Here is a 14,959-nt window from a genome sequence, read left to right on the forward strand (position 1 = left end):
TGAGGTCATGCCATGTGCTGCTGTTCTTTTCTAATCGCCCTGTACAGCAGGAATAACTCCAGCTAATTAGAGGGCGATGTGGCATTTCTTTGTTTTTTCAGCTCTGCCGTTCTCTGGGATGGGGCGGTGTGCTTGAGTAACTGGACAGACAGGTTGGACGTGAACACTGGCATTTTGGAAACTCAGCAACTGCTTTACTTGTGATAGGGTGGGATTTTGCTTCAGTGGTAGGATTCAGCTTACTCCGCTGTGAAAGACGTGAAGATTTCAGAGGCATGAAGGGAGGGAGGTGAGGGGCACAGAGAAGGCAGAGCAATGCGTGGCATGAACTGCAGGTAAAACCACTAGGGCAAATTCATTTTAAAGATCAAGCAGTTAATAAAAAATGATCCAAGAGGTTTTTAGTTATCAGTGGGATGTGATTAAGCAGAGTATAATATTTATTTCATCTCAGAGCAGATTCCTGGGATACTGCAAACAAAATCTTAAAGAAAACCCACAAGTTACTGAAATGCTTTTTATTCCTGCAAGAGAGAACTTTAGAAAAGAAATGCACACGGACTCCAAACAAGTAAAAAATGAAGTCATAGGAATATTTAGTACATTGAAGAGCACTGCCTCAAGAGGGAAAAACTCCTTGCAGCCAAAAAGCCAGAAAACTATAGCAAGTTTAGTCGACAATCAGTGGACTTTGTTCTCACACGATTGATTAGCCTGTTTGAAAAGTATCTCGGTGTGCTTATACACTGATAACACACCAATATACTGATAGTAAAAGGTATATCTAACACAGATGGGAAGAATTATTGACAAAAGCCAAGCAGCAAAAATTGAAACCAAGTTGTGCTATACAACCGAGCAATAGATTCTTATTTATTTATTTATTTATATATATATATTTTCATTTTTTCCCTCATTATCCTGAGTACTTACATCTCTGTATCCTTCTCCTATATTCCCAGAAATGTCGCCTGCAATGTCTCTGCAGCCAGCAGGACAGTATCTGCTGTAGTAAAAGAACAGAGGCTTGCTTGAAAAACTGGACTGTAATGATGGCACACAGAAACAAACCCATGCAAAAGAAATGCTCTCAAACCCACAGTTATTTTAGCAGTAAGTTCTGGCTCATCACATATCATTGACTATAGAGGGTAAATAAAAGTGGCCCTGAATAGACTGCACATAGCAGCACACAAAGAATCAAAACAGCAGTTTTCCAAGTGCATTTTTGTTCAGTTCTGTTGTTCTAGAAATGCTATTATGCACGCTTGCAGCCCAGCCCAGATAAGAAGCCTGCATGCACATCCAGGCGGTAACCAGCAAAGTACAATTTATTACCATTTCAAATCCTATCAAGGAGCCAAGAAATTATAGCTTGTCCTCAGATAATCTTTTATCAGCTGGGGCGTGATCTGCTCTCAGGAGACGCAATGGAATTCAAGGCTACTTTGAATTTCAAAGTGGAAACTCTTTTTACATATACCATACGCATGTATGCCCAAATGAGAATTGCTGAGAGCTCTGTAACTCCGCAGAGGAACTTGTTTTCCTGGGCTGCAGGCTTCCATTCTGCACTACTGCTTCTCATAGCCAGGCCTGACGCTATTACAGCGTTGTAGCTCAAAAACTTCTCCAGACAACTAAGACTGTATATGTCTTAGGTGGCATTTTACAGCAATTAGACCAGATTCCAGAAAAGTAAACAACAGCACAGAGTGGTGTAAAACTTCTTTACCTGTATTCAGTCTTTGTGTAGTGGTTTGCTCGTTCCAAACATGTGATTAGATCTGTGAAAAGTTTACAAATGTCAATCCCAGCCAGAGGACAAGGAAATATAGAAGAACATTTGGCTAAACATAAAATTGCATTTGAAGACCTCTCTGTAATACTTGCACAACTTTATTAGAAGTAAAACAACATCTAAGGATTTCCCTCATTCTTTTCATCTCCCTCTTCTACTCATGCTTTATGCCCCTTCATCAAAGACGCGCAGATCCCCAGAATATTAAATGTAGGATTTGTATCTTAACCTCTACAATCTCTTCATCCTATCACAGTGTGGTAAAAGCCCCAAATACCAAAGGTATTTTCTTTTTCACCGGGCCTGTACTGCGAATTATCTAGGCAAGATTTCAGCAGCTGTTAGATCTGCTTAATGTTACAATTGCTTCTTGCACACATGCTATTAAAAATACGATGGTTCATGCTAATAAGATACCAGAAATATTTAGGACCAAACATTTGGGACAAAGTTTATGTATAGGGAAGATAATGAAATAGAGAGTACAATGCTGCTTATCCTTCAGAAACAGTACTTTACCTGGGTGATCACTACTGGCGTAGGACAACAGAAAGCCTCGTCCTGACACGTGGGATCCACTCTCAAAGCGAATAGTCGCTTCGTTGCTGTCCAGAATGATTTCTTTGGGGACAGGCATCATATTACCACAGTAGGGCCCTACAGACAGAACGGAGATTTCAGAATTTAGATGAGATAGTTAGGCTGGAGTACTCTTGTGATTAGCAGAGAGTTTCATAACATGCTCATTCTCCTTCAGCATAATCCAAATGTTGACAAAAGGGTTTGAACTTCAGTCCTTTATGGGTATGAGCTTCAACGTTACCCTGACAAAGAATGGCAAGAATCCAATCGTCTCTTCGTGGCATAAATTCTAGTATTAAGATCTCTCATTGCATAAGCCTCAAGAGAATGATTAATGCTCTTCCACCTTTGAAGTACAGTGTTCTTAAAAGCAGCAGTAACTCATTAGAGAAAAGAATAAAGAGAACATTTAAAGGCAATCCAGGGGATCTACACAGGGTGTGCTAGATAAACTCTCCAGATGCATACAGCTGAGGCTGCTTCAGCATAGCAGCTATTCAGAAAAGGTTAAGATCACAAACAGTGTACCTGGTCTTAAGGGATGTGTGTGCCACGAGTCATGTTGTACAACTAAGCAGTACTGCTTTGCTCAGAAAATTTCTGCATTTATTTGCCTTTTAAAAACATCATCAGTCCATTGAAACACATAGTTCAAGTTTCCAGAGTTTTAGATGAAATAAAGAGGAAGAGGAAGGGGAAGGGAGCAGGAAAAGGAGACACGAGTCTTGCACCTACGTTGAATTAGATAAGAGTTTTATAGCTACCAACTGCAATACGTTGGAGCAGTCCTCAGGACACTCCTTTGTTGCCACAGCAGGCATGTCTGGGACTCTTTGTGACTACATTTGCTCCTTCAGAAGTCAGTTCCTGAGGGGAACTTGCTTTTGAAATCACCATAGTCTTTGCTCTTCTGTCACCATGCCTGGGTGTAAACACTTGTCCCTGGCTGCCCTCAGATGTAGAAAATCATAAGCAGTTTGGGTCTGCTTCTTTGAATTTATGGGCATGCTTACAGTATAAACCACTAAATACGAGGTTTTGTAAAATGACAAACATTTTTTCCTAAGAGAAAAAACAAACAAGACCCTTTAAAAGCCCTCAGACCACCTGTTTTCTTGAAGTGTATGACAGCTTCTGTATACTAAAGCAAGTTGTTAGGATAAAAAATTATCCCTTTGATTTTTCCTGGACAATCTCATTTTCTTGGTGGTGGTGGACACCTTATGGTAACTTGGAACTGACTTCTGAGATACAAGAAGCTACAGTCAAAGAGCAGCACAAATTTTATGTGTAGTAAAACAGGCTCCTAAAAGCCTCTTCATTTTATTTCATACTCTTTGGAGGTGGGGAGGTGTCTTTCCCAAATAATTCACCAACTTTAAAGCAACTACAAGATCAGCCCATAGAGTAGCCCAGTCAGAGGCAATAACAGCCAGCTGTCAGCAGAGTGGGACAAATTAAAGGAGGAACTCTGTCTTTTGGCTTATAAAAATTATAAGGCAAAGCCAGGCAGGCAGAGAAACAAGTGACAATTGTGACATTTCCCTCGAGTACTCCTGTGTTGAAAATGACTCACAACTTAGTCAGAGAAAACAATGTCTATAAAAAGGGTTAAACAAATTGCTTAGGAAATGAACTTATCAAAAAGACAGCATTTGACACTGTGTCATACCAGACAACTGCACGAGTGATTTATTTGAGAAGGTCTTTTGTGTCAGATTGCAGTGGGAGAAGTAAAGTGCTAACTTAAAATTTTACTTTTTTTTTTCTCCAGAGTGGAGAAAGAGAGAGAGAAAGGGGAAGAAGAAAGGAAGGCATTGTGTTTCTTCAAAATAGCAAGATTGAGAAAGCTTTAATCTTTTTCTTCTCTCAGGGACTGACTACATGTTTTCTCACCAATGCTCTTTGGCTTTTTCCCTTGCAGCGATTCGCAGTGACCTATCAACTCTGTAGGTATAATTTAGATCGCTGACTCACTCAACCGCACACTGGCTGGAGCAGGACTGTGTGTCTCCTTCAGCAGCAAGTCTACATGTGTCCCAGGTAATTATACAAACAAATCACACGTAACAAGAAAAAATGATAAAAAAATCTAGACTCATGGAGTTGTATAATATGAAAGCCAGTAATTCAGATACAATCAACTTAAGAAATCAGCATGCAATGCCTGAAGAGAAGTTTCTACTGTAAAGTATTAAATCCAATATGGGTTACAAAGCTATCGTTATCTCACAGTTATGCCAAGAGCAGCTCTGGTGTACCCAGAGACTCCAATGGGTAGCTCCACACTAAGGGAACCCAGGACTAATTACTTCAAGGATATAAAAGCAAGAAGTAGAATCCACTGCAGGGATTAATATCTTTCCAAAGGTTTATCAGTTATCTATCTGCATAGATTAAAAAAAAAAAAAAAAGGCATTTATAAACACCAGAGAACATTCACTTGTTCTTTGTTCCAAACAGATGAAGCCTTGCAAAATGTTTCGACACAGCTCTTCTCAAGAATTCAGTTAATATCAGCAATACACAACCAAGTCTTCAGCCTTCCGTGAGATCTAATAAAGCTTAATTCCAGGCTACCAAATACAGAAATTAGCACTCAGAGCTAAGGTTTAGGGAAAAAAAAAAAGCATTAACTCACGTGTAATTTTTGTTTTTGGAGATAGTTTTGCCTTTACTACATGAAAGAACAACAGATGTGCAGTCAGTTTTTATGAAAAGGTGTTATTTCTTGCTCTTTAGTGTTTATAATGACCAATATTGACCAATGTAAGCATATTTAATTTACTTAATAATACGGTTTTCTGTTTAGCAGCTCCTCTCTTTTGCCCTGTGTTTGCAGAGTGGCCTTTTTGACCTCTGATTCTCATTTTCCTCTCTGTCAATTCATTACACATTGACAGTTTTTCAAGAAATTCCCCAGGTAATAACCGGTAGTGCTTAGAAAACAAAACTCTTCAGGGTCAAGGCAGTTCTTTGGGTTCAGTTTTGACAGAGAATTTTATACTTTGATCCGTTTTCGAATTTCCTTCAGAAAAATACGATTGTTCTTAACCACGTGTACTCTTTCCTGTGCACTTCCATACAGTAATTCTCCATCTAATTTCATGTTGAAAAAGGCAGAGAAAGGTTACTCTCCCACGCTTCCAACGTTTCAGCTCATGGTGTGCCTGAGTTAGACGCACTTACACTACACATAGTAACACCCAGCATGGTTGTTCTCCATTGACTTACCTAGTCTCCCTTCAATGTACTTACTGTAAGATTTCATAGACATTAAGACTAAAACCACTCAGCACATGCAGTGATTGGACTGAATCTGAAAACAGCCTGTCTTAGGCAGTATTTTTGAATTGTGATTGAAGTGACAAGATCACACGTCAAAAATACAGTTTTAGCATCTACTTTTAAGACTCGTTTGTGCTCCCTGTCTTCTCTGTCCATTTCACCAAGGATCTGTTGACTTCTCCAGGCTGTCTATATGAATAACTGAACAACCTCAGTGGGGAGGAGGGATGAAGAGACAAGCCTTGGTTTGTGCCTGTATACAATGAAGGGGCTTGTTTAAAGAGCCCTGTTAACTTTTACTGCAGCATTTTGACTTGACTCTGCACAAAAATTTAATTTCTAAACTTGGGACTAAGCCAGAAGATTTTAAGATCCCCTTTAAAAATCGCCAGATCCTGTTATCAGTTTTTAATCTTCTGATGTTGTGAGGTGGGTTGCTTTGCATATTTGGCTTGAAAAACGAGTCACCAATGCTGATCTCTCTCCCTGTTTCCTGTTTAAGTGATTCTGTGGGATGTCTGCTAGGGTAAGTAGGCAGGATTATTTGGTTTGTTTACTAAGAACAAAGAAAGGATTTTGATTTAATAAACAGATGTGTTACATGTCCTGAAACTGAGTAGGTGTTCTCCACATTTCAGTGTTACTATATCCACATGCCAGGGCCTTTTTTTCTTTCGGTGTCTCACTAATGAGCTGACCCAAGTGTAGTTCTGTCTGTTCACTCCAGATTCATTAATATATATGTATTTTTTTAAATTCTGCAAGAGAGCTATTAGGAGCTTATGGATTTTGAATGTACCTATTTTAATATTCTCTATAATTAAATTAACATTTAATGCCTTTCCTCCAGAACTCCTGATCTGTTGATATGGTTTAGGTGGCTTAAATGAAATACTCTTATTTTGAAATTATTGTCTCCGAACAGTATTAACATCCTGTGAAATACACAGTAAATTGTCTCATGGGTATCCTTTGGCTGGCGTGTCTGGAGACTGATGAGATTATCTTATGCTTTGTTTATTTTTTAAATTTTAGCAATAGTCTACTGCTTTTGTCTTTTTCATAATAGTGTTGTCTTGCAAATCTGATGATCTTTACAGCATTGTCTGCTTTTATGAAGTCTAGTTTACCTCTACTGTCAGCCAGTCTCTGGCATATTTCCTGAGATTACTTTGTTGAGTTGTGCTCCTTTAGTCTTTCTACTTCCCTCAAGAAGCACTGTGCCTAGAGGACTCACTCCTTTCACACCAACTGGCAATGCCTACATGCTGCTTGTTTCTGTAGTATTTGCTATTTTCTTTTTTTTTTTCTTTTTTTTTTTTTCTTTTTTCTTTTTTTCCCTGTAAGGCTTTTTTCTTTCTTTTAAAAGCAATTCTTTTTGTCTTTACCTACTGCGCATCTGGGCCATTCTGCTTTCAAATTCCTCATCTTCATTTGAATTCTCCACTTGGATGTTTGAAGAGATCACTAGAAAACTCAGTTTAGATATAAACTCATAAAGACCTATGGTTCCACGGACAATCTCCCTTTCTGCTTTCTGTCTTTAACATTAGACTTGAAGAGCAACACATCTTATGAGCAATGTGTGCAATGATCCTAGGGTTATGCTTCTCCAGAATTATCATTTCCTAAAGAGTTTGTATGGGAAATGTTTTAAATTGTCATCTTTCCTTTTGTCAAACAATATGACTTGAAAGTACCTCAATAGTAGGGTAAGAACAGGGGATGTGATGAACATGGATTATGCTTGCTTCATTTCTGAGCTGAAAACTCAGCCAGTGTGCAAGTCTCTCACAAACAGCTCACAAAAACTGCAAGGCTGTTTTATGAAAACATATGCATTCTTGAAATTTGTCTCCATCCCACATTCACAGAAATGCTTCGCTTTCATAAGAAGTAGCTGAGCATAACCAGTAGCTCTTCCTCTCCTATTACCAAGAAAGAGAGAAGAGAAACCTCTTCTTTGCTTTGAACCTGTGATGAACAAGCGCTGGGGTAACCAGCACCACCCACAAGGATGTGCCACGAGATGAAAAGTGCAGGTTCACATCCTTCTCTGCAGGACATGGGGAAGGTGGTGTTAAAGCTCAGTAGGTATGAGTTGATAGGGTAGTCACATGCATTAGTCAGGATGAAACAGTCTGGTTATTCAACATTTAACTGTACAACACAGGCTGACCTCAGAGTGAGTATAAGTGGTTCTTGCTTTAAGAAAAAATATATAACTTTTAGTTTGTGTCTAAAAGGTTGCCAAAGGTTGTGATAAAGGAAAGAAAAAAGTATCCAAATAGAGTTGGGCTGGAGAAGTAATTACAGTTTAAAAATGAAAGATCTGGGCCACCTGCTCCCACAGTCTGTAGGTCTGCCTGCTTGACCCCAAATGAGATCTCCCCTTGTACTGTGGTTTTAGCTAAACCCACAGACAGAAGCATAGCAACAGCTAGGAACTTTTAGTAAAGAGCTACACCTGTTTAACAACAGCAACAACAAAATAAAACCCAGAAAAATACACAATACAATTTATGCATCTAAAAGGACTAAAAGGTCATTTGATAAAAGAAAAGCAGGCCTTCTTTGCTTTATAAGGAAATCTTTCCAAAACTAAAACCTTGGGCTTCTGTAACCCCTCAGGTGAAACTCAACTGTTAAAAGAGCTTTGACTGTTAAGAAACCGCTTAACTTGATCTTCAGCGAGAACTTGTCTGGGCATTTCACTGGATTTCCTGAAATACCAGAAACAATACTGTAATAACAAGTTTCCTTTGAGGGGTGAAAAAGAAACCTGGGCACACCCTTTATTCAAGCAAGACACTTATTACAATCTATAATACGGAAAGACTGGTTCGATGAATCGCCTTCAGCCACGATGACAGGTATGAGGCGTTGGAAGGCACTTGGATCTCCTGCACACCTGCGCACACACCTGCACACACACACACACACACACACACACACACACACACACACACACGTGCACACTCACTCTCAGCAGCCATCAGACACTCACACATCAGTAAATGCTCAATTTCCCTAACAACCCTTAGAGACTGGCTGCGGAGAGGAGAAAGCATTTTCAGTAATTTCTCTTGCTATTTCACACTAGTTACTGACTGCAAATTATGCAAGAACAAGTTAACTGCACTAACTCTCCAAATTATTACTAGTCACTCAGCAGATCTGACATCCACCCCAGAGGAACACATCAACCTCCTACTGACTGCAAGTGAATGGAGAACTAAGTAGGCACTTATCTGTTCTTTAATCTCTTTCCAGTCAAGGCTGATGATCATCTCACAAAATTAAGGGAAAAGATGCTAAACCCTTAGATGGGGAAAAAGTGAAGAAAGCAAGAAAAAGGGTCAAAAGAAATACAAGAATCTGATAAAGTCATGAAAAGGAGCTGACTGAAAGCCGTTCCTATTGAACTTTAAGAACATGCATGTTAATGCATTCATAAGCAGTGCAGCAATGGCTGCTGTGTGCTTGAGAACGACAGGGACCACATGGTTAATCTTGTTTTCACATATCCCTTTAACTAATTAAAAAATCAAAAGCTCTTTTCAGAGCTCAGTATTTTTAATATGCTCAGCTAATGCAATTAACTCTAGAAGAAAGGCATTTCAGTAAAGGCTGCACCTTGTCCATGCTGTGAGATCATGCTTTCTATTATCATCTATTCTAGATTCCTTTTGTGGGAGAAAAATAAATAAACAAACACCACCCTATTTTCATCCAGTGCAAAGCCATGCCTTTGAAAAGGGACATTATAATATATTTAGTTCTCCTGGAGACAACATGTGCAAAGATGTGTTAACATTGAAAGATTTGTCAGACAAAGGTGACTCAGTTTCACCAAGACTGGTGTTAGACTACCTTTGCCGACTGATGATTAATGTTTTCACATCTAAGTCTGGATACAAAGGTAGCAGTTTGAAAGAAAAGACTTGTTACAGGGTTGTTCTTCTGGTTAACATAGAGGAAAATAGTGTGCAGAATAATAACCCTGAAATACAGTGTTCAGCCACTTTATGTCTCCAATTTTAGAGCTTCATTAAGACTACTTAATGACTATCTTTTGATGGCAATATCATAGAAATATAAATGCAATGGCTGCCTTCACAGGTTCATCAAAGCTGAGAAGTATCAAAGGTGAGAAGAGCTGTGGTGTAAAGTTTGTGTTCCAGCTGAGCAGGGAGGCTTTAGTAAATCAGTGTATACAACACTACGTGCTTTTGCAGGAAGGAATTAAGTCCACAGTACTCTTGGGGTCAGACTACAAAATTAGAGGAATGCCCTGAACCTAAATAAAACTCCCAAATTAGTGTTCTGCTGTGTAATCTGTAGTCACAGGCATACTAAAGTGAAGAAATCACCTGGCTAACATAAATCCATGAATCCACTCAGTTGTGTATAACAGCTCCCCTTTAGGGCACGGAACATAAATACCCTGAATGTGAACAGAGTTGCTCCTTGTGTATTCCATGAATCCCAGAAGAAGTTTATAATGATGAATGAATCAGAGGTATATATAAAGACTTGTGGGAGAAATCTGAAATGAAAAGAATATTTTGCCATCTGAAGACTTGTTTACGCTAATGTTGTATTTACATGCATATAGTGTGGTGCTTTGCCTCTGACCAATTTTCTAGGCTTCCGATACACTCCTGAACAGGAGACTGTATGCATACTGATGTTGCCTCTCCTGTATTCTGTGGAATTTAAGAGACCAGAATAGTATTTAAACCATATTTCCCTTTGGACCTTATTTTCTGATAATTGCATACCTCAAAGAGCAGAGGCTGTCTGGCTAATTTGAAGTATGAGCAATATTCAAAGTGCCAGGCTTCATAGTTAGCTTTTTGGATGTTCCTTTTTAAACCCAGGTCAAATACAGACACCCCCAAGCATTCAAACATTAGTTTTTAATTGTTCCGATGTTTTCAATGACTGCAAAACATTTTTTAAATCTCCATTATCCTATTAAGGAATTTCAGTGGCAAAGCTCAATATCTTCTTGGCTGAAGGGAAGATGCTGACCTGCTTGTAAATTATTGTGAAGAGGAGAGAGCTGTGGAAAGGAGATCTAGGCTCAGAACAGCTACCTAAAAGGACACACAACAAAACTGACTGTACTTAGCCATGCCTACTCCCAGAGCTTCTTTTGCTTACACAAATGCATATTAAATCCCAGAACTATAGCAAAACTGTTGAAACAACTCACTTAGAGAAGTCCTAATCTCATTTGTAAATTCCCGTGCCTTTTAAAACACAAATTGTGCTGTGAATTTATGCATACAGCCCTATTTCCTCACTGCACAGATTCACCTGAAAGTAAAGTGAAGTCTCTGTACGTAGGCTAGTCTGAAAGTCTACAGCAAGCTGCAGACCAGAAAAACTATTGCAGATAACATGTCTGCTTAAGCCACAAAACTTGTTTAATCAGATATAAGCAAAATCTGCTAATTGTGCAGTTCATTACTGAGAATGCAAATTATAGTCCACATGCATCAGACATTACCAATCAGGTATGAAAATGGGTGTGGGAATACTTGAAAGAAATTCATTACATGGATTTGATTGCATAATACACCAGTATTCCGTTTATAGGCTGAATAACTGCGTGACTGAACTATGTGAAGATGCCTTGGGGCCGGTGTGTAAGGAGCCAAAATTTCAATCAGCATTCAAGCTTCATTTTTCACTTCAAAAAACAATATATTGATTTATCCTTGTTTCCTAGATAAGCCTTTGATTAGAAATGTTAAGATAATATCAGTAAAAATTATTCAAAGTTATGATAATGCAACACTAAACACGTAACACTCACTGCCAAGTACAGACAACATGCTTCGGGTGAACAGAATTCATTACTTACAGGTAAACGAACATAAACATAAATACAAAAATCCAAGCACACACAAACAGAAGCGTTCCTTATGCCTCAAATCAAGCTATACACAAGGCTTAGATATCAGCATGTCAGGGTTCACTCTTGTTGAAGGCTGTTTCAAAATATAATACCTCCCTCCTGATGAACAATAATTACCTTTACCTTCGTTTGTGAGAGAAGCTTTAGTACCTCACCTGATCTTATCTTACCAGATGAGTTATAGGCCTATCATGCTCGTGAATGAAAGGCAATCATCCCTCTTTACTATTATGAGTCCTGTGCCTGGGAGAACCACACACTTCACTGAGACAAGCAATGAGCTGGGTGACCTTGAAAACCTGCAAAAGCTCTGTGTAGCTTATCTCTTCATTTGCTTTTTCCACTGAACCTGTTCTGCCTGTAATGTCCAGCATAGCACATTCAACTGCAGCTGACTGGAGCCTACAGCCTGCTCACAGCTGGCAAAATCTTACAAACTTGTTATTCACGTGTTTATTCCAGTATTGCAGAACTCCTTGCAGCTCCATGTCTTTGGATTTAAATCTGACTTCTGAAAAAGAGCTCACTGTCCTGAAAATCTATTTGACTCTGCTAGAGAACAAAAGCCTCAGCAACAACTGACCGGGAAAACTAATTTGAAGAAGGCCTCCGGTTCTCTTAGGAGAACTTTGTTATTATTGTTTTAAGTGCACATTTAAAACATATTTAATCACCTATCCTCTTGTGCAAAACACTTACACAAATGTAGCCTGTCTGCACGCGTTTAATATCTGCAAGTATTAAAGCCTGTGTGTTAGCAAAGGATATCAGTGACTAACAGCTCGCAATAATAAAGGTTATCTCCTCTCCTCTACAGGGCCTTGACAGACTAGGAAATAGAGAGATGAAAGACAGTGGGCTCCAACTTCTCATCTCTGTGTAGTTAGTGAGCTAGCTCTTTCTTGACCAGAGAAGTATGTAGTGCTGATATAGATCCATGTGTTCACTGTGTCACAACCATGATAGCTCCACAGGCCTTAGGGCACAGCTCCATAGGCCTGAGGGCAGAGCCCTGTGGATGCGTGTGCCAGAGGAGGGCGCAGACCCTGAGGACCAGCAGCCCCCTCGCAGCATTCCCAGCCTTGTCAGCACATGAGGTGTGAGAGCAATGGCTCTGCATGCCCAGAACAAAACACTTGAATATGGAAAGGAGGAGGAAAGAAAAAAGGGTAACATTCTTTGTGCTTTGCAGAGCTAGAATTTACTCACACTTCTCATAGTTCATGTATTTACCATTGCTTTATCTTTTACGTACCATGGACTGTTGAAGAACTCAGGATGCTAAGGTAACTGGATTCACATTTCTGTGATTCAATGTCCAGGTCTCCAATTTTTAAGATCAAGCGTTTTCCCTGAGGTACTTGGATTTTCTTTTCACAAAGAGTGTAGTTTGGGTATGTCCCAGGATAGTTCTTGGATGCCAGGGTCCCACTGTCTTGATACATCACCATGTGGCCACATCCATCCCCTGCAGAAAAAGAAACAATGAAGAAAACCAAAATGTACTCCTCAATAAAAAAAATCTGTAATAAAATAAAATGTGTAATAAAATGCTGACCACAAAATCATCTCATATGCAGTCTGCCTTCTAAAAAATATTTTATAATGCTCCACCTCAGTTATGCAGTTGTTGGAGAACAGGTAATTAAAATAAATGGAGTCATATTTATCTTGTAAAGCAGTAGAAGAGAGGGTTGGAAACACTCATGAATTAAGATGTATTTGACAGTCCTATATAAACAGTCTTTCTGGTTTTGTTTTACAGCCAAAACCTACTGAAACCTTAAAGACGCAATTTCACGTGTAATAGGTAGGATCCCTCCTTAAAGAGTTTTCTCTCAATTATCATTCCATATTTTATTTCCACAGAAAGAGCCATCAGGGAGAGGGTAACTGAATCACGCCTGAAAGCACAGACATGACTTAACTGCATACTATCACAGACCTGACTCATCTTACTTTCCTGATGGTTCTCTTGCTCCACTTGCACAGTACAAAAAGCAGTGGGGACAAGGCAAACACAGAAAGGTGGGATGAGCATCATCAGCCCTACACACAGGCTACTTCACAGCAGCATCCCTGGAAATATCAGTGCTGCTGCCTCCTTGCTAACAGGTCATGGGGTGGTGCTTGCCTGCTCCAGCATGGGAAGAATGCTGCCACTGGCAAAGTAGTTTTTTTTTTTGTGGCCATGTATAGGAGTGAGCTCAGCTTTGGGGACTTTCCTTGGTGGAGAAGCATCTGAAGAGCAGCTGCAGCAGAACATATGACAACAGGAAAAGGCACATGGAAATACTGGGGGGATGTGGGGGCTGACATGGAAAACAGGATGCATCCACGGAGGGGAAGGAAGCAGGTATCAGATAAGAGACCTTGACTACTAAAGGAAGCAATTTTTAGTGAACTATTTAAAAGTATACCAGTAACGTGAAACCTATATATTAAAGCTAGAGTTGTTTCATTCTGCTGAATCTTTCAAATAATGAAAACTATCACAACAGTGGAATTAGTGCCATATCTATGTGCATGTAGCAGTCCTCAGGTTTAGGTCAGTTAGGGCACAGGCGCTCTTTACATAGAAGTCTTATATTCTGTTACCCTTTATCACTACAAAATTGATACTAACCCTAGAAGTGTTAAAACAGAGAATCCTGAAGAGCTGGGAATTCATGTTTACTTTACCCAGAATTTTACTTTCGGGGATGTTTTGGTTAAACTGTTTTGACCTGGCCATTTTAATTACTACCTGCATTTCCTTCCACAATCACTTGGAGGAACATGCTTAAGATTTGGGAAGATTGTTTAAAAGTAAACAACTAGAAATGAAGTGTTGATAAAGAAATGTACCATACTGGGGGCTGGGGGAAAGTGGCATGCTGTGCAAAGATAAGCTCCAAGCTATCAAACTTTGACTCACTACTATATAATTACACTGCCATTTCATGCAACTCACTCAACTGCTTTTTCACAGGCAAGAGCGTTTATTTTGAAGCTTTATCATTATTTCTAGCTTTGTTGCCTGCTATTTAATTCTGTCAAAGGTTCATGCTTGGAATAGAGGTGAATAGGAGACATAGATCCAAAATCGTATCGCCATAAAACACATTAAATATGTTTTTTTCAGATCTTTTTGTTCATATGCTTGAAAAAAATAGCTGTTGTTAAAGTTTGTTATCCTAGCTCTATTGATTTTAGAATGCATGGGAAAATGCTAAAGATGAAAGGCAAACTGGTCTCTTGAGAAAATCATCTTTTTAATGGAAACGTTCTGCAGCAGGAATTAAAATATAAGGAGCAATACACCACATATGCTGTCAAGTTTCTTGATCCAGAGAGGAGTCTGGGGAGGTCCAGGCAGC

General features: G+C 39.3%; 1 protein-coding gene across 4 annotated transcripts in view; it reads right to left on the minus strand.

Annotated features, from left to right (window-relative positions):
- DCBLD1 (discoidin, CUB and LCCL domain containing 1) overlaps positions 1-14,959 on the minus strand; it is a 48,915-nt gene that overhangs the window by 19,643 nt on the left and 14,313 nt on the right. For all 4 annotated transcript variants that reach the window (XR_011095097.1, XM_068677621.1, XM_068677622.1 and 1 more), the window contains exons 2-5: positions 12,856-13,068; positions 2,321-2,458; positions 1,736-1,787; positions 934-1,006 (exon numbers count right to left, since the gene is read on the minus strand). Coding sequence is in view for 3 of the 4 variants with exons in the window: in XM_068677621.1 (XP_068533722.1) it covers positions 934-1,006; positions 1,736-1,787; positions 2,321-2,458; positions 12,856-13,068 (476 nt within the window). In the remaining variant the exon portion in view is untranslated. The remainder of the gene's footprint in view (positions 1-933; positions 1,007-1,735; positions 1,788-2,320; positions 2,459-12,855; positions 13,069-14,959) is intronic.

This window comes from Anas acuta, chromosome 3 (genome assembly GCF_963932015.1).
Source record: "Anas acuta chromosome 3, bAnaAcu1.1, whole genome shotgun sequence".
Lineage (NCBI taxonomy): Eukaryota > Metazoa > Chordata > Aves > Anseriformes > Anatidae > Anas > Anas acuta.